The sequence below is a fragment of the Dendrobates tinctorius genome, unplaced genomic scaffold, assembly GCF_039654945.1.
Source record: "Dendrobates tinctorius isolate UK_male_01 unplaced genomic scaffold, ASM3965494v1 ptg000041l, whole genome shotgun sequence".
NCBI classification, from domain to species: domain Eukaryota; kingdom Metazoa; phylum Chordata; class Amphibia; order Anura; family Dendrobatidae; genus Dendrobates; species Dendrobates tinctorius.
In genome coordinates this window covers 7506324-7525457 of record NW_027361709.1, presented here as the reverse complement: position 1 = coordinate 7525457, position 19134 = coordinate 7506324, and the positions used below count along the sequence as shown (strand labels likewise).

Genomic DNA, 19134 nt, shown 5'->3' with positions numbered 1-19134 from the left:
ACCAGTTCCTCTCTGGCCCAGGGGAAACCTTTCCCCCCCGAGATCATTGGCTGGTAATGACAACCGACGCCAGTCTCCTCGGTGGGGGAGCGGTGTTTCGTCACCACACAGCCCAGGAACGATGGTCGCCACAGGAGGCACGCCTCCCGATCAACTTATTGGAGATACAAGCAATTTGGCTGGCTCAGCAGAAGTTTCTTCACTTTCTAGCAGGCCGCCCAGTCTGGATTCAATCGGACAACGCCACGGCGGTGGCTTACATAAAATCAATCAAGGGGGTAACCGCAGCAGAGCAACCAGAGGGGGAGCTCGTTCTTCAGTGGGTCGAACAAACCACTCGGTGATTTCGGCTGTCCACATTCCGGGGCGTGAAAAATTGGGCGGCAGACTCTCAGCCGGCAGGGTCTTGCATCCGGAGAGTGGTCTCTACATCCCGAAGTTTTTCAGCAGATTTGTCAACTGTGGGAAGCTCCGGATGTGGACCTGATGGCTTCCAGAGTGAATGTCAAGGTGCCCACATATGTCGCTCAGGCGGTGGACGCGTGGGTTCTGCCATGGAAGCAGTTTCGCCTCCCATATCCATTTCCCCCACTGCCGCTACTTCCGAGAGTCATTAAAAAGATCAAGACGGAAGGGGTGCCGGCGATCTTGCTGGCCCCGTCGAGCGTGGGACACAGATCTAATGCAGCTGCTTGCAGACGTTCCTTGGCACCTGCCAGAGCACCCAGATCTACTGTCTCAATTGCCGATTGGCCACCTGAACTCAGGGACCCTGTGTTTGACGGCATGGCCGTTGAATCTTGGATTCTAACCCAGGCAGGGTTTGGGAGCAAGATGGTCGCTACAATGATTGGCGCCCAGAAGCCTGCTTCAGCACGAATTTACCACCACACCTGGAAGGTGTTCTTTGCTTGGTGTTGACACCGCAGTGTTTCCCCGCTGGGATTCTCGATCCCCAACATCTTGGCTTTTCTCCAGTCGGGCTTAGAGAGCCCGGATAGCTCAGTCGGTAGAGCATTAGACTCGGGCTTTGCCCCAGGTTCCCTCAGGAGACAAATATCGGCCTTATCCGTCCTGTTCCAGCGCAGAATTGCTACTAATTTGCAGGTGAAGACTTTTCATTCAGGGAGTATCCCACTTGGTACCTCCCTATAAGGCACCTATGGACGCCTGGGACCTTAACATGGTCCTAAGTGTTCTGCAGGAAGCTCCATTTTAACCGCTTCAGAATATCTCTTTGAGGTACCTTACCTGGAAAGTGGTGTTCCTAGTGGCCATCACTTCCATCAGGCGGGTTTCAGAGCTGGCGGCCCTATCCTGCCGAGCGCCGTTCCTCACTTTACATAGGGATAAGGTGGTCCTCAGACCAGCCCCTCCTTTTCTGCCGAAAGTCGTGTCCTCTTTTCACATTACTGAAGATGTTGTTTTGCCTTCGTTTTGTCCAGCACCGGTGCGCCATGTGGAAAAGGCTCTTCACACGTTAGACCTGGTAAAAGCCCTCCGGAGGTACGTGTCGCGGACAGCACCCTTTCGTCAGACAGACACGCTGTTCGTGCTCCCCAAATGGCGCAGGAAGGGACTTGCTGCCTCAAAGTCGACCATAGCCAGATGGATTCGTTGGACGATTCAGGAGTCCTACCGCATTAGAGGCACGCCGATTCCAGCAGGGATCGAAGCACACTCTATCCGGGCAGGGGGCGCCTTTGTGGCGCTTCGGCACGAGGCTTCGACGGAACAGGTTTGCAAGGCAGCAACCTGGCCCAGCCTGCACACATTTGCCAAACATTATAATATCCATGCTCAGGCCTCGGCCGATGCGAGCCTGGGTAGAAGGATTCTCCAAGCAGCGGTGGCGTACCTGTTAAACAAGAGGTGCATGTAGCTTGGATCGGTGAGTCAATCTCCCACCCAGGGACTGCTTTAGGACGTCCCACAGTATCTGTGTCCCCCAATGAGGCGAAAGAGAAACATGGATTTTTGTGATAACTCACCGTAAAATCCTTTTCTCCGAGACGCTCATTGGGGGACACAGCACCCACCCTATTAGCCAGTTGGCTCTGTTTCTATTTAGTTAATACGCATTTATTTATGTGATATAAGGGTGGTCCTTTTCTGGACATGTTGTACCTGTATTAAGGCTGATTTTGTTGTCCTCCTACTGCTTTGGCACCAAACTGAGTTCCGCCCGCAATAGGGGAGAGGGTGTATACGACGGAGGAGGAGCTAACCTCTTTTTTTCACTTAGTGTAAGCCTCCAAGCGGCAGAAGCATACACCCACAGTATCTGTGTCCCTCAATGAGTGCCTCGGAGAAAAGGATTTTAGGGTGAATTATCACAAAAATACATGTTTCGGTCTCAAAATTTGATCAATTTGAAAGAAAAATAAAAAATAGCAGCTTTCATTTTTCAAAATTGAATAAGGAAGAAGAATAAAAAAGCAACTTTCTATTTGGATCTTCTTTATATTTCCATTGGAGAAAAAGAGTTGTACGACATATCCTATGAACTCTTACGTAAATCAGGGACAGAGGGTGGCTCCGCTGACTTATCTCCACACCTAGGATGCTCTTCAGCTGGGACAAAGTCACGTGTATGGCAGCTGCGGTGGTGTAGCCTCGAACTAGGGGCTCAGACAGGTAGGTTACTACAAAGCCAAACTGCACCAGTCCCAACAAGATCTATAAATATAAGATATTTTGCTATATTATTCTCTTGTACATAGGGGCAGTATTATAGTAATTATAGTCGTGTACATAGGAGCAGTGTTATAGTAGATATATTCTTGTACATAGGAGCAGTATTTATAGTAGTTATATTCTTGTACATAGGGGCAGTATTATAGTAGTTATATTCTTGTACAAAGGAGCAGTATTATAGTAGTTATATTCTTGTACATAGGGGCAGTATTATAGTAGTTATATTCTTGTACATAGGAGCAGTATTATAGTAGTTATATTCTTGCACATAGGGGGCAGTATTATAGTAGTTATATTCTTGCACATAGGGGCAGTATTATAGTAATTATAGTCGTGTACATTGGGAGCAGTATTATAGTAGTTATATTCCTGTACATAGGGGGAAGTATTATAGTAAATTCTTGTATATAGGGGGAGTATTATAGTTATATTCTTGTACATAGGGGCAGTATTATAGTAGTTATATTCTTGCACATAGGAGCAGTATAATAGTAGATATATTCTTGTACATAGGGGGCAGTATTATAGTAGTTATATTCTTGCACATAGGAGCAGTATAATAGTAGATATATTCTTGTACATAGGAGCAGTATTATAGTAGTTATATTCTTGTACATAGGGGGCAGCATTATAGTAGTTATATTCTTGTACATTGGAGCAGTATTAAATAAATCATACTCTTGTACATATGGGCAGTATTATAGCAGTTATAATCTTATCAAACTGATCTTCTTTTAGCTCTTGTGCCATATGCACTTTGTTCCCATTTTACATGATTTAGATTTCATCTCACAAGGCAATGAAGACAAATGTCAGAAGGTCTAGAGCTACAGAATGTCGTGTTGAACATGATGACCAGACACCATTATAACACTCAAACTACTGAATAGAGACATCTAATAAAAACATCAGATCTTTAAATTTCAGCATGTTGATGGGTTTACAGGCATTTTTTTTGTTTGTTTTTTTTCGTTTTAAATCTACAAAGCACCTTACCTGAAATATACCAACCAATAATGTTAAGGCTGTTGCCACCTGAATCCTGGCAGCATCTCTGGCAACAGTGTCAAGAACCATTGATTCATTCACCGATATCATAAAATTATCTGATGGCGCCAATGACTCCGTCACACTTCCCACCATCACAGAGATAACAGCAAAAGTGCCTAATGTGGAATAAAGGCTTTATTTGTCTTATCATGGACTTTATAGTTTTATCAATATACTCATTTATCTTGGATAAGGAGTGGAGGGTCGGCATTTGATAATGAATGTGCTGTAGGACTAGGGTTAGAGTAGTTCCACATTCTTGTGCAAGTAGCTTAATTTACGTTTTTTCTGGGTCGAGCCGAACCTTTTTTTTAAAAAAAAAAAAATAAAATAAAACTAGAGAACATTTATTTATCGCGTCACAGAGGGCGGGCGGCCGGCCCACCAGAGAGTGGGTTTGGGGATATGTCGTCTTGCTTTCTCATGCAATGTCTAGGATTCTATGTCCTCCTGAGCCAATGACACATTCCCCCATATATTCTATCTCTGGACCATTGATAAATAGGGCATTGGCTGGAATGAATTGCATTTCCACTGTAACATTTATACATTCATGGTTTATTATACATTGATTTACCTGGAGAGATGTGTCGCGATGTGCCAAATATAGTGTATAGGATTACAGGATAAAATGATGAATATAAGCCCAATACTGCAGGAACTCCGGACAAAAGAGCATACGCCAGACCTACAAAGATAAAAACAACTATAAAAGCAAGAATGGCAAAATAATCAACAGTTTTGACAAGTTTCCGCGAATATCTGAGAGGCTCCTAGAAAACAATGCGCTGTGGGTCACAGACTAAATACTAAGCTGTCATCACTCATGCAGCCATCGTTACGCTTGTGCATCACCACAGACACGATCCTGATAGACTAAGTAGGAAAAAGAAGGTCTATCGGTCCGGGGTCTATTTGTTTAGAGGGTTTAGTGTGGGGTGTGTATTAGTTTATGGAGCCTTTTCTGGGTTCTGTACTTAGGGGTCAGGTTTGAGGTCTTTATTAATTTAGTGGGTCTGTGATATATACACTGAACAAAACTATAAACTCTATACTTGTTTTTGGTTGCATTTTTCATGAGCTGAACTCAAGAATCTAAGACTTTTTCCATGGACACAAAAGGCCTTTTTCTCTTCAATATTCATAAATTTGTATAAATCTGTGTTAGTGAGCTCTTCTCCTTTGTCAAGATCATCCGTCCACCTCACTGGTGTGGCTTACCCAGATGCTAATGTAAGGGGGTGAAGCACCGAAGGAGCCAAGCGGGAGTTGCCTTCCTAGCTCCGTGCCCGGATCCATCGAGCAGGGCATTAGATGCTTTAGTGGACTGCGCAAGGAACAGGAAGAGGGCAGGACGGAGAGCGGGAGAATTGGGCTCGCTTTCAGCAGAGCAGCGCAGGGACGGGAGCAGAGAGGACGCTGACAGAGGAGAGGACAGGTGAAAGGCGCAGCGACTGAACACTGAGGGACCGCAGACACAGGCGGTGAGCACTGAGTACGAGAAGACTGTCACTGCACCGCCTGGAGGGCTGGTCGCTCCCCTCCTGTTAGAGACTGTCACACCGACAGACTGCGCGCCTTAAGACGCTCCCCTACAGTGAGACCCTGCTTTATCCTGAGACACTTCTCTGTGACCGAGGAACATACTGTAACGTGACACTGATCTGCCAAGAGAGACTGTCCCAGGCAGAGCCCCTGACCCTGGTGAGGGAACGCCGCTGCCGCAGCAGAGGGAAGAACCTTGCATACAGGGGGATACCGCCATCCGCATACCCCTTGAGCTCTCACGTTAACCCCCCATACGCCAGTTGGACTATACCTAGGACCCCAGAGACAGACGACATCAAGCACCCCTGGTGCCTGGGTGCCTACGTGGGAGAAGAGTGATCTCTACAAGCAAGATCTCCAGGAACTGATAGTTATTCTCTTATGGGATTGAAACTTGTCTGTTGTTTTGCACTTCTGTTATTTCTTCAGTCTCTGATATCACCTGTTACACAGCATTTTCTCTGTTATATAATATGTTCACCAGATATTCTCCCTGTAAACAAACCTCCCCTTTTACTGTTGGTCTGCCTGCTCCATGGTGACATATATTCCTCCTGCACGTTATTACACTGATTAGACACATAATAGGCTGGCATAATAAAAAGGCCACTCTAAAATGTGCAATTTATCAGTATTGTGTGGGTCCGGGGTGGGGGGGTGGTCAGAAAACCAGTCAGTATCTGGTGACCACCATTTGTCTCACGCAGTGCAACACATCTCTTTCGTGTAGAGTTGATAGGTTGTTGATTGTGGTCTGTGGATTGTTGCTCCTCTCCTCTTCAATAACTGGGCAAAGTTGCTGGATATTGGCAGGAACTTGAAACCGCTGTCGTATACGCCAATCCAGAGCTTCCCAAATATGATCAATGGGTGACATGTCCGATGAGTATGCTGCCAAGCAAGAACTGGGATGTTTTCAGCCACTAGGAATTGCGTACAGATCCTTGCACCATGGGGCCACGCTTTATCATGCTGCAAATTGAGATGATGGTCGTGGATGAATGGCAACAATGCCCTCAGGATCTCATCACAGTATCTCTGTGCATTCACAACGGCATCAATAAAATGCACGTGTTCCTTGTCTATAACATACGCCTGCCCATACCATAACCCCACCGCCACCATGGGCCACGCAATTCACAACAGTGACCATCTGCTCTGTAGAGTGAAAACCGGGATTCAGCTGTGCAGACATCTCTCCAATGTGCCGGATGCCACCGAACATGAGCATTTGCCCATTCAAGTCAGTTACGACGATGAAGTGCAGTCAGGCTATGTGCCCACGTAGTTTTTAGGTTGTGCGGATTTTGTTGAAAAATCTGCAGGTAAATCCGCAGGACAAAAGTCCTGCGGTTTATCTGCGGTTTTGCTCCTCATAATGTATAAGGTGTGAAACCGCACCGGAATCTGCACAAAGAATTGACATGCTGAGGATTGTAAACCGCAGCAAATCCGCAGCATATGCACTGCGTTTTTTTTTTTATTTCCATAGGAACTAAAGGTACTGTACAACGCAGCAGAATCTGCTGCGGACCCACAGGGCCAAATCTGCGGATCTGCAGCAGAATCCGCAGCATGTGCACATACCCTTAGGTGGAGACTCTGATGACGAGCATGCAGATGAGTGTCCCTGAGACAGTTTCTTACAGTTTGCACAGGAATTCTTTGGTTATACAAATCGATTGTTGTAGCAGTTGCATGGGGTCTGGTCTCAGACGACCTTGGACGTGAAGATGCTGGATGTTGACGTCCTGGCTGGGGTGGTTACACGTGGTCTACGGTTGGATGTACTGACAAATTCTCTGACATGTCTTTGTAGATGGCTTATGGCAGAGAAATGAACATTCAATTCACTGGCAGCAAGCTCTGGTGGACATTCCTGCAGTCAGCATGCCTATTGCACGCTCCCTCAAAACTTGTGACATCTGTGGCATTGTACTGAGTGATAAAAATGCACATTTTAGGCTGGTTTCACACTTGCGTGTTTTTGCGCATGCGTTTTTTTCCTATACTTAATGGGTGCACATTGGCATGCGTTTGTTTGCGCATGCGTTTTTTTTGTAGTGTGCGTCTGGGCGCACAAAATGCATCCTGTTGCATTTTTGTGTGCGTCCGACCTGTCTCAAAAAAACGCATGCGCACGCAATGCGCACAAAATTCACCCAAAAATACATTAAAGTTTATGGGAGCGCTGACGTGCGCATGTCAGTGCAAAATAAAAGCATGCTTTTTTTTGCAAAAACCATGCGCAAAAAAACAAGAATGCATAAAAAACGCAAGTGTGAAAGTAGCCTTAGAGAGGCCTTTTATTGTGAAAATCCTGGGGCACACCTGTGCAGTAATCATGTCTAATGAGCATCTGGATATGCCACACCTGTGAGGGGGACGGTTGATCTTGGGTTGCCCCCTCGCTGGCTTCACCCAAGGCTGTGGGGTACTTGGTACCGGGCCGGTGTCAGGGGGATGATGTGTCACAGCAGCGGTGACCCGGTCCGTGGCCCTGGGCCCCAATATCAATGGCGGTGATGTTTGTAGTGTAGTTTATATGAAAAGTCGTGACGCCACCCGTGGTGTTTGGCAAGTAAGATGGTAAGCCAACGCTGCGTGCAGATCCACTGGGACTGATGGTGTGATGCAGCAAAGATGGTATAGCTCCCCACAGGTAGAGCTGTAGCCCCAGGGCAGTGTATGTGCGATGGAGGAGTAGGGGCACCGGATGGGGTTGATGTTGATACCCAAATGTAGCGGTGCTGATGCGGGAATGAATGGAGGACACCAGAGCTTGCAGTTTCAAAGCTTTACTCACAGTTCATAGTGCACACAGGTGCCTGCTTCGGTACCGTGTCCTCCGGGGCAGAGGCCCAGCCAACCTCCAGGCAAGATAGGACTCTCCCCGCCAGCACCCCGCCAACATGTGCCTTCCTGAACGACTCCTATTGCGCCTTTTAGTATGAAGAGCTCCAGTACCGTGGTTCTCTGAAGTTCCTCCTGTCAGATGTTCCTAACAACTCTCACTTGTATGACAGACATCTATAGCCTGCTTCAGGGACTCCCTTCTCCTGAATCCCAGCTCTCTATCAGTTTGCTGTTGTGTCCCAAGTCTTTGATGGGAGTAGTGCATTTACAGCCAACTACTCCACCGGTGTCTGCTGCAGAACCATAAGTGTCCGTACAACCTCGGGGACCGGGCCCCGGCCTTGCGCTGAGAACCTATAGGCAGGGTTCCTATCCAACCCACTCCTCCTCTCTGTTCTCTTACTCCTTCGTTCCGTACTTGTCTCTCTCTCTCTTATGGAAATGCAGGTTACAGTTCTAAGTCTCTCCTTCTCTTTCCTTTCCCGTGCCAGCTGGCTCAGGTCACTGAGGCAGCTGCAGCACTCCTTCCTCCATCCCTTCTTCCAGGGACCGCTGGGACTCAACCCAGACTGACCTTAGACTCTCCGACTGTCCCCCTCAGGGACTGACCTCTAATCCTATCTTTCCCCTTTTTATACTAACTCCACCCACCTCCCAGCACATCTCGTGTTACGAAGCAGGGTTCCACGAAAGGTGCTCTGCTACACCCCGAGCCTAAAGCTGCAATGTGGCCCTGCTGAACTATCCTGTGTGTGGGATGCAGGTGTTGGAGTGTGGCCAGGAGTTCCCACCTTACCTGGACGGTGGGGTACTACACCTTAGGAGAAGGTGCAGTACCTCTGTGGCGACTGAGCCTCAGGGGCGCCACAATCTCAGCAAAGGAGAAGAGCTCACTAAGGCGTCTTTCACACATCAGTATTTTCATCAGTATTTGTATGCCAAAACCAGGAATGTCTCCAAAATAAGGAACAGGAGTCAGTCTTTCAATTATATTTTTTTCCTTGGTAAGTTCCATTCCTGGCTTTGGCATACAAACACTGATGCAAAATACTGACCAAACACTGACGTGTGAATGAGCCTTAACAGAGATTAGGAGAACAGCTCACTAACACAGATTTAGCGAAATTTATGAATAATGTTTGAGAGGAAAAGGCCTTTTGTGTCCATAGAAAAAGTCTTAGATGTTTGAGTTCAGCTCATGAATAATGGGAGCAAAATCAAAAGTGTTGCGTTTATTTTTTTTGTTCAGTGTATTTATTTTGAGAGCTAATGTCTACTTTCATTTAGTGGGTCTGGTCTGAGGTCTGAATTTGTTTTGCAAGTCTGTATTCATTTCGGGGGTCTAGTTTTAGGTCTATATTTATTTAGGGGGGTCTGGTCTCTTGTCTATATTTACTTAGGACGTGGAGGGTCTGTATTCGTCTATGGTGTCGGGTCTAGGGACTAATTAGAGTGTACAATCTGAGGTCTATGTTCTGGTACTGGTATGGCGTCTATATTCATTTAGGGTGCATGTTTGAAGTTGGCTAAGGTGCCTGGTCTGAGGTCTCTATTGGTTTATGGGGTGTCTGATCTGGGGTCTGCATATAGGATTTTAGTATGGCATCTGATGGCTTTAGTTTTCTCATTTTTTGTGGGTATAATAGTGCAGCCTTCAACACTAATCTGCCCAGTGAAAAAATGGAAACGGAATAAATGCCACTGCAGTCAGTGTGACCTTTTAGGATTGTCATGTCCATTATGTAAAAACCCATTCAGAGGTCACAGAACAAAACTAAATTTGTAGTCAACATGAACTGATGGGGGTCTTCATGGATATGATAAAAAGTGGTTGATTTTTTTTTTTTTAGCAAAGCAGTGCCACTTGTTGACAGGCTGTGCCCGGTATTGTAGCTCGGTCCTAAAAATTAGAATACTTCAATACTGGACACAGCCAAGAGCGGCGCTGTTTCTTGTAACTTATAAGGTCTTCTGGCTGCTGGTATATAACCCTGGCAGGGTATTGCAGGTAACTTTTTTTCACTTTACACAATGGGGAAGCCGTCAGAAGTGACGTGCTGATATTAGGTTATTAATTATACATTTCACTGAAAAGGTTTTTAAAAGATGATGTGGCTCATATATGTAACCTGCATCACAGAAGAAAATGCCCCTGTTGCCCCTAGCAACCAATTTGATTCCGAAGTGAAACCTAAACTCTGATTGGATCATTGGGTTCAAAGCAACCAATTAGGCCACTCCTTTCATTTTACAGAAATGAAAGCTGTGATGTGATTGGTTGCTATGGCCAACAGCCCCATTACTAGACTTTTATCCTTTTTCTAATACACAAGGCCCGGGCCTGGTTTTACCTTGGGGGAGTTGAATGATACCAACACTGATCCCTGAGATAATGTCCCCGAGAAGCCATTCTTTGACTGGATAACGTGGCAGCCAATAAAGGATTGGGATAAATTTCAGTAGAAGGGATTGTGCGATTGTCGCAGAACATCTGTAAAGAAATAAAGCTAAATGTGGCAATGATAGGAGAATGATATATTTACACATTAACCTTTTAATAATATACGGTACATATCTAGATAATTATCATGTTCATACTATGCCCCTTCTATGCTAATTGATTCTTAAAAGGGCAATTGGGAAAATCGTAAGGTTATAACTTACTAATCGCTGGGGGTCCGCCTGCTGAGATCCCCAGAGATTTAGATAATGTGGGTTCTGGATCCCTTGAACCAGCCTGTCCAAGTGGAATAGGGTTATGTAACTTACACCCCGTTTCGTTATATATATGTTTTACATATACCCCCGACCCCTTTGTAAGGGAGAAGCTGCTTCCTTTTCTATTATGCCCGAGGAAGGAATAGGCTCTACTCCGAAACACGTATTTTATTTTTATCACCTGGATTAACCTCTGTAAACGGCAGTGCCCGGGATCCACCACATTCATCTTTCCTTCATTCGTTCGTTATTTATGGGACTTCTGGAAATCAAAGCCCTGTACTCAGCTTTCTTCCAGTAAAGTCCCATAGACAAGGAATGGAGCGGAGGTCGCACATGCACACCCCTGCTCTATTCATGATGCGCTGGTCTTGATATCCAGAGCGTCGTTTTTGAGGTTGCTGGAATAAGGTATAATTTATCATTTTGGGAATTACCATTTTATGTATATTTACAGGAGTTCTGTTCTTTTCTGCTCCACAAATCCAAATCCCCTCCATAAGGCCGGGGTCACACTTGCGAGATACTCGCACGAGTCTCGCGTCTCAATACCAGACACTGCCGCTGGCACTCGGACCATAGCGCTCAACTGCATCGAAATACATGCAGCCGCACACTCCGGTCCCGAGTGCTGGCGGCAGTGCCGGGTATTGAGACGCGAGATTCGTGCGAGTTTCTTGCAAGTGTGACCCCGGCCTAAGGCAGATAAAGGTGTTTTCCAGGACTACAATATTGGTAACCTATCTTCAGGATAGGTCATCTGTATCAGATTGGTGTGGGTCCGACACCTGAGATTCCCAGCGATCATCAGGCCCCACACTGTACAGAGCCGAAACACCAAAGCGCCAGACGCTATGCAAGGGCCTTTATAGAGTACTGGAACTCAGCTCCTATTGAAATAAATAAGAGCTAAACTACAGTAGTTGATAACGGCCACTACACAGTGAACATGCAGGAGACTTGGAGCTTTGTATCCCCCCAAAAAAAAAAAATTAAACTCTGGCCGGTTTAAAAATCAGCTAAAAAATTTGGACCCATTTGAAAAAAAAAAAAAGGTTGAAGAGCATTTTTCCTTACCTGAATTTACTTCTTGCTCTGCTTAATAGATGGGGTCTGGGATCTTGAAGCCTTGGAGACAGCTCTTCCAGCTCAGCCTCGCTGAAGATTGGTTTGTTATGTAGATCACCAGGGCTGGGAGGATCAGCCATTACTTAAGGCAACAAGTTACTAATAAAATCTAAAAAAAAAAAAAAAATATATTATAGAGATTTGCTGCAGAGTGAATAGAACAGAACATTATTAAACCCTTGCCAACACCCAGCCTTGCTTTCACACTAACAATGGGTACACCATCATCACCAATGGAGCTGCATTTAATTTTAATTTTATCTGAACCAACTCTACAAAATAAATTCAGCAAAAAAAAAAAATATCAAAAAATCCCTAGACAAAAAAGTGACCTATGAGACATTACAATGGTTTGGTGAATCATGTATTGTGTACAATGAGGCACTTATTAATGTTTAGTTTAAGCCCCACTCTCCCATATACTTATGACATCTTCAGAAAGCAACACTGATCACGGGTAATATCAGTTGCATAATTTCAGCATCATTTAGGTCTAGGGGCCTGTGGATGGGTTTAAAAGACATTAAAAAAAAAAACAAACAAACTAAAAACAGCAGTAAAAAGATGCCTTAGATGAAAAGCAGTACAAGAACAAACACAACACTGGCAGGATAAAAAAAGAAAAAAGCTCAGAAAACAGACAAAAAGGCTATAAAACAAACACTGCAGGTTTACCAAACTCCAGAGGGAATTTCCTGTAGGGTCTTCACATACCAGTATATTGTGTAAGATTTTCTTTTATGTCTCATCCACAGCCTGCACAGAAAACCCACAGCTGTAACTGATGCTGCAAATTTGAGATCTGCAGCACTTCACTTAAGGCTATGTGCACACGGTGCGGATTCTGCTGCGTTGTACAGTGCCATTGTTTCCAATGGTAAAACCAAAAACGCTGTGCACATGCTGCAGATTTTTCCGTGGGTTACAATCCGCAGCATGTCAATTGTTTGTGCGGAATCCGCTGCGGTTTCACATCTCCTCCATTGTAGAGGTGTGAAACCGCAGGGCTAAACCGCAGGTGTTTTTGACCTGCGTTTTATCCAAAATCCGCACCACCGAAAACTACGTGTGCCAATAGCCTAACAGTTTAGATTTGCAGTGGAATCTAGTAATTCCACAAACCTGAAACAAACACAATATGATTTGGTGCAGATTACATTGCTACAGATTTCACTACGGAACTTCCCACAGCGGATCAGTTCCTTGTGCACATGCCCCCATGCTACAGATACAATATCCTGTGGATTTCAAGTAGCATCACAATTCTAATACCTACCCAGATAGTGGAGATCTGTGCCGTCCTAAGATTTCAGCAGGTAAATGAATGACCTGTTTTCGCCGCAGATTTCGCTTTTCTCCTATTTACAGGGACTTTGATCTGGCACAGATCACTCTGGCCTAATGGATGAGTCATAAAACACAAGTAGGTCTGCTGCTGGCTTCAAGGAGCTGTCAGCACTTACCCTTTACTCCTCTTATTTCCTAGGACTTAAATGAAGGTTTGTAAATGTCTGACGGGTGTGGATCTCTGTTAATTATACAGTTTCTTCTACCTGTGCATTCCCAGATTTGTTTGCTCCAAGCACATTACCCACTCGTGACTGCTGCTTGTGCCAGTAAGGTGCGCCCGGGGAAAGAGTTGTTCCAGGTGTGCAAAAATGGCAAGTGTTATTTATTGTACGGTGTGTGATCTAATCCATTGTGATATTACGTGATGTGATAAGGAAATATTATTGGGATTAAAAATGGCAGTTCACTATTGGAAGCAAGGGAGGTTATAATGTACAAGAGACTTTTAGGGCAGCAGTTTAGAGATAATCATGGCCTAGTTGACAGAAGTAGTAGTCGGAGTTGGTGTACTTGAGCTGCGGGTTCCCAAAGTCTTGTTGACTCAAAGAGGTGATGTGGTTGGCAATCAAGGCACGAGCTGCCAAGTCCCAGTGATTGTGATCCAGTATAACCATTGCATTGTATGTGCACCCCTGTCTCAGCCTATTATAATAAACCAGAGCTGATGCCAACAGAACCTACACCCATGATGGAGAGCCACAACGTTTACTCTTAAAGGGTTATTTCTATATTTAGGCAAAATCACTTATCCTTAGGACAGGATTAGAGTTGGTCTGACTTCTGGGACCCCCACCAATACCGAGAACATGGCTCTGGATAGCCCTGTGTGAATGGAGTGGTGGTGGACACGCGTGCCACCGCTTCATTAATTCTCTATGGGACTGATGGAAATCGAGGAGCTCTGTACACGATTATTTTCAGCAGTCCCATAGAGAATGAGTGGAGCTGTGATGCGCAAGTCTGAGAACTGCTCCATTCATATGAAGCATTTCAGAGCTTTGTGCTTGGGGTTAGTGGGGGGGTCTCACTGATGATCAACACATATAAACACAGGATATAGAATAAAACATTTTAGTCCATATTACAACTTATATTAATTAGTAGATCATTTGCACTATCCTGGACAGTCCAGTATATAGCAGTGGTTAATGTTGCTGCAGTTTGCATGTGTGGGCCCATTGTTAATGCTTTTACATTGTGTTGTGACATCACTAAAAGGGAAATCTGTCGCTACATTTGAGTGATCTGACCTATTAATATGGGCATACAGGTTATACACTGCTGAAAAAGTCATGCCTCAAATCAGATGCCTTGTGGACAAATCATCTTTTATCGCTTGATGTAAATGAGGTCTTCCAGTCTATGAGGCAAACGCTGCCCGGAAGATAACCCTGCCTCCTCGTGCATTATCCTATCTTTCTCCCACATCATCACTGTGTCCTTGCATTCTGACTGGCGTCGCTCCTCTTCACTGTTCCGCCATTCTATGAGCATTGGCTTCACGTTTGTTCTGCGCAGGTGCCGGAGGATGACTGTAACTTCTGCTCTGTGTTCTCCAGTATGAGGAAAGGTGCAAATGGAAGGAAGTTAGGAGGGCACCTGTATGCCCATCGATTTTCTTCAGATCACATTTTTGTGCGTTTTTCTGTTTCCCTGCTTCCTGAATTGAAAAAGTTAAAATTCACCTTGGTCAAAATTAAATGGGCTACCAATTAACTGAGCAATCAGATTGCATCACAGTCCTCCTAATGGCTGTCTGCTCTCCTGAGCTGAGATTGACAGCTGCATAAAAATGCATCACGCTGTAATGCTCAGGTCAGGAGAGGTGACAGGCCAGTCCGTGCAGTGCCAGTGCGATGCACTGTAACATCTCTACAGTGACAGCGCTGTGCGTGTTCTCTCTCTACAGTGACAGCGCTGTGCGTGTTCTCTCTCTACAGTGACAGCGCTGTGCGTGTTCTCTCTCTACAGTGACAGCGCTGTGCGTGTTCTCTCTCTACAGTGACAGCGCTGTGCGTGTTCTCTCTCTACAGTGACAGCGCTGTGCGTGTTCTCTCTCTACAGTGACAGCGCTGTGCGTGTTCTCTCTCTACAGTGACAGCGCTGTGCGTGTTCTCTCTCTACAGTGACAGCGCTGTGCGTGTTCTCTCTCTACAGTGACAGCGCTGTGTGTGTTCTCTCTCTACAGTGACAGCGCTATGTGTGTGTTCTCTCTACAGTAACAGCGCTGTGTGTATTCTCTCTGTACTGTGTGTATTCTCTCTGTACTGTGTGTATTCTCTCTGTACTATGACATTGTACAGAAGTGTATTTGTTCTGTATGACATTACAGTGTATACTAGCCCTGCCCCTGATTGTATCCAGAACACAATGAAGGCCAACATTTCGGTTCGGATAGATTCACGTCTGCATACACATTTCCATTTTTCTGTTTCGCAAACAGAAAATAAAACCTGACCAGTGTTTCGGATCCTTCACGTGACGGCCAGCTGCCATGTACAGAACATTGGCTATAAGAGGGTCAGGAGTGCAGACAGACAGAAGAGGCTCCTGGGAAAGAGCAGGATCTGGGCCTTCTGCTGTCCCTTAGCTCATAATGCACAATGTAACCCCCTCCAGTCCTCATGCAGCCGGCTCTAGGCCTCAGGGTTTCCTTACCTCTCATAATCACAGAATCTGTGCACTCACACTCCTCACTTCCTCGGAAAGCTTCTAGCATTGTATGTGTTCCTGATAATTCTCTGGATGAATCGCATGACATCTTCCTGGTCATCACAGGATATAACGTCTTCCTCGCCCTCCCCTGCTCGTTTAACCCTTTGGCAGCCATTACAGCTCAGCACATGGCAGGATGGCCTAATGTTAGTTCAGTACTTTTGACTGCAGATGAGAACAGACTTTATTTATTTTTAGAAATGGTCCAAGAAGGACTTTTTTATTTCAGCATTTTAACCCCTTAATGACCAGGCCAATTTTTACTATTCTGACCACTGTCACTTTATGTGGTAATAACTCTAGAACGCTTCAATGGATCCCGGTGATTCTCTGAGGTTTTTTTTTTTGTGACATATTGTACTTCACGATAGTGGTAAGATTTTTTTTTTTTATATTACTTATGTTTATTTATGAAAAAAAAAAAAAGGAAATTTGAAAATTTTGCAGTTTTCCCAGTCTCAAATCACTGATCACTTTAAACAGGTTTTGCTCAAGCAAATCCCTATGTTTTGCACCGTCCATCTTCCCTTCAGTTCTGACAATTTTCCCTGTCCCTGCTGCCGAAAAACATCCCCACAGCATGATACTGCCACCACCATGTTTCACTGTGGGGACGGTGTTCTTGGGGTCAGAACCTATGTTGGGTTGATGCCAGATATAGTGTTTACCTTTGTGGCCAAAACGTTCAATTTTTGTCTCACTTGACCACAGCACCTTCCTCCATACATTTCGGGAGTCTCCCACATGTCTTTTGGCAAGTGCAAGTAAAGGCTTTTTTTTTCTGCTCACATTTCCATAAACGCCATCTCTATGGAGTGTACAGCTTATTGTCGTCGTATGGAGGGATACTCTAGTCTCTACTTGGGAGCTCTGCAGCTCCTTCCGGGTTACCTTTGGTCTCTGTGCTGCCGCTCTGATTAATGCTCTCTTTGCCCTGGCTGAGAGTTTTGGTAGGTGGCCCTCTCTTGGCAGATTTGTTGTGGTACCATGTTCTTTCCATTTGATGATGATGATGGTGCTCAGGGGGATAATCAGAGATTGGGATTTTTTTTTTATAACCCAACCCTGACCTGTACTTCTCTACAACTTTGTCCCTGACTTGTTTGGAGACCTCCTTAGTCTTCGTGGTGTTTGGTTAGTGATGCCTCTTGTTAGTGGTGTTGTAAGCCTTGTGGGCTTTCAGAGAAGGTAAAGTGTATATACTGACACTAAATGTGACATTTAGATTGCACACGCGGATGTCCTGTCACTAAGCATGGGACTTATGAAGGGAATTGCTTGCACCAGAAATTTTTAAGGGCTTCAGCACAAAAGGGGTGCAAATTTATAGTTAATTGATCCCATAAATTAAATGTATCCCTATATTTTTCTCGCTTCACCAACTTAGACTATTTAGTCTACTGCTCATGCATCACACACAAATCGGCTTACAAAAATATTTAAACAGAGGTTGTAATGTAACAAAATAGGTAAGGAGTGAATACTTTTGAAATCCACTGTACCAGCATGCACATTTCTTCCTGCTAAATATTCCCCTATCACCTGTGATTGGTATTATTAAAAAGTGTGAAGAACCATAGCAGATCAGCCACAGAGTGGAGAACATGTAACGTCACTGATTGCTGAGGACTAAAGATGGGTGGACCCCTGGATGTTCGGATCCAGCGGGTTTGGTCGAACAGTTAAAAAAAAAAAGTTCAGGTACCAGAACAGCTCCCGGACCCCGACACCATTCAGTTGAATAGGGGGCCCGGACATGCAGTGTTTGCCACACTGCCATGTGCATTACCACTGGTCAGACAGCCGTGGTTCCCACTCTGTCAAATGACAGCGTGAGCCCGCAGCTGTGACAGGAGGTATACAGTTTACCTCTGGTCACCGGCATGGCTGATGGGACTACTGCTCCCATCAGCTGACGCCTGCTGCTGCTAATAACAGCGAGAGCAGGAGCGACTGATGGGCATATTCATTAACTGGCACCTGTGCTCTAAATAAATAAATAAATAATTTAAAAAAAAAAACAGCCTGGGTTCCCCTATATTTTGGATAACCAGCCAGGCAAAACTGACAGCTTTTTGTGTGTTTTGTCTTTGTATTTTTGCATTCTGTGCTAGTCGGGGTGTGGCCTCACCCTCTTGAGCTGTAAATCACATTCAAAAGCTTCCCCTGGTTGGTGTCCTTAGGTCGTGACCTGGTCCTTTTGTCTGCCCTTAGTCACACACTGAGGTCAACTTCAACACATGGTAAGGCTTTACTATTAAACAGCGTAGGACTGTCTCGATCAGGGTCACCTTGGCGATGGGGAGATGCCTTTCATGCTTTTTTGATCAAAAATCATATTACTAAAAACTCTGTTATTTAAACGCACTTGCTTTTTACTTATTTAGTTATAGCAGGGTTTTTGTTTATTTTGCTTTTTGTAGTTTTTTTCAGAGTGGAGAACATGTAACGTCACTGATTGCTGAGGACTAAAGATGGGCGGACCCCTGGATGTTCGAATCCGGCGGGTTTGGCCGAGCAGTTAACTTTTTTTTTTATGTTCAATCTATTTTATTAAGCATTTTACAAACAAATAATATATTATATGCAAACAGATAATATATAGAATCATAGAAAATATCTAGTATTCAAAAATGAGAATACTACCTTCTATCAGTAAGTCAAACATACCATGGTAGACAATAACAGTAACCATACGGCGAACGCCAACAAGGTATTCAAGAGAGGATGTATTCTCTATATTATGCAGAGGAAAGATATAGGAATATAGGATAAAAAAAAGCGGAAAAGAAAGACAAAGGAAGAGGGGGGGAATCGGTTATGGATAAAGAGGTCCTTAAAATCAAATATATATTAATGTGCAAATTCCTATGTAACTGAAAAAGTCAGCGGAATAAATTATGGAAATCAGGTGAGTCCTGAAACAAAATCCATCCACTCCAAATCCTTCTAAATTTACCGTTTGTACCATTGCAGTCTGCAGACAGCTCCTCCATTCTACCAGTTAACTTTTTTTTTCTTTTTTTTTTTATGTGCATGTGCATTACCGCTGGTCAGACAGCCATGGTTCCC

At 44.7% G+C, this 19134-nt stretch overlaps 1 protein-coding gene across 4 annotated transcripts in view; it reads right to left on the bottom strand.

The window, feature by feature from the left end:
* Window positions 1–16124, bottom strand: part of LOC141088862 (solute carrier family 26 member 6-like) — a 37757-nt gene extending 21633 nt beyond the window's left edge. Inside the window, exons 1-8 of one of the 4 annotated variants that reach the window (XM_073575087.1) lie at window positions 16006–16122; window positions 13274–15007; window positions 12673–12753; window positions 11947–12106; window positions 10503–10642; window positions 4325–4435; window positions 3694–3863; window positions 2515–2679 (exon numbers count right to left, since the gene is read on the bottom strand). In XM_073575087.1, the coding sequence (XP_073431188.1) occupies window positions 2515–2679; window positions 3694–3863; window positions 4325–4435; window positions 10503–10642; window positions 11947–12077 (717 nt within the window). In that variant the 5' untranslated portion in view covers window positions 12078–12106; window positions 12673–12753; window positions 13274–15007; window positions 16006–16122. Of the gene's footprint in view, window positions 1–2514; window positions 2680–3693; window positions 3864–4324; window positions 4436–10502; window positions 10643–11946; window positions 12107–12672; window positions 12754–13273; window positions 15008–16005 lie in introns of all 4 variants that reach the window. The other 3 variants (XM_073575089.1, XM_073575088.1, XM_073575090.1) reach the window with 3 other exon arrangements.
* Window positions 16125–19134: the final 3010 nt, after the last annotated feature.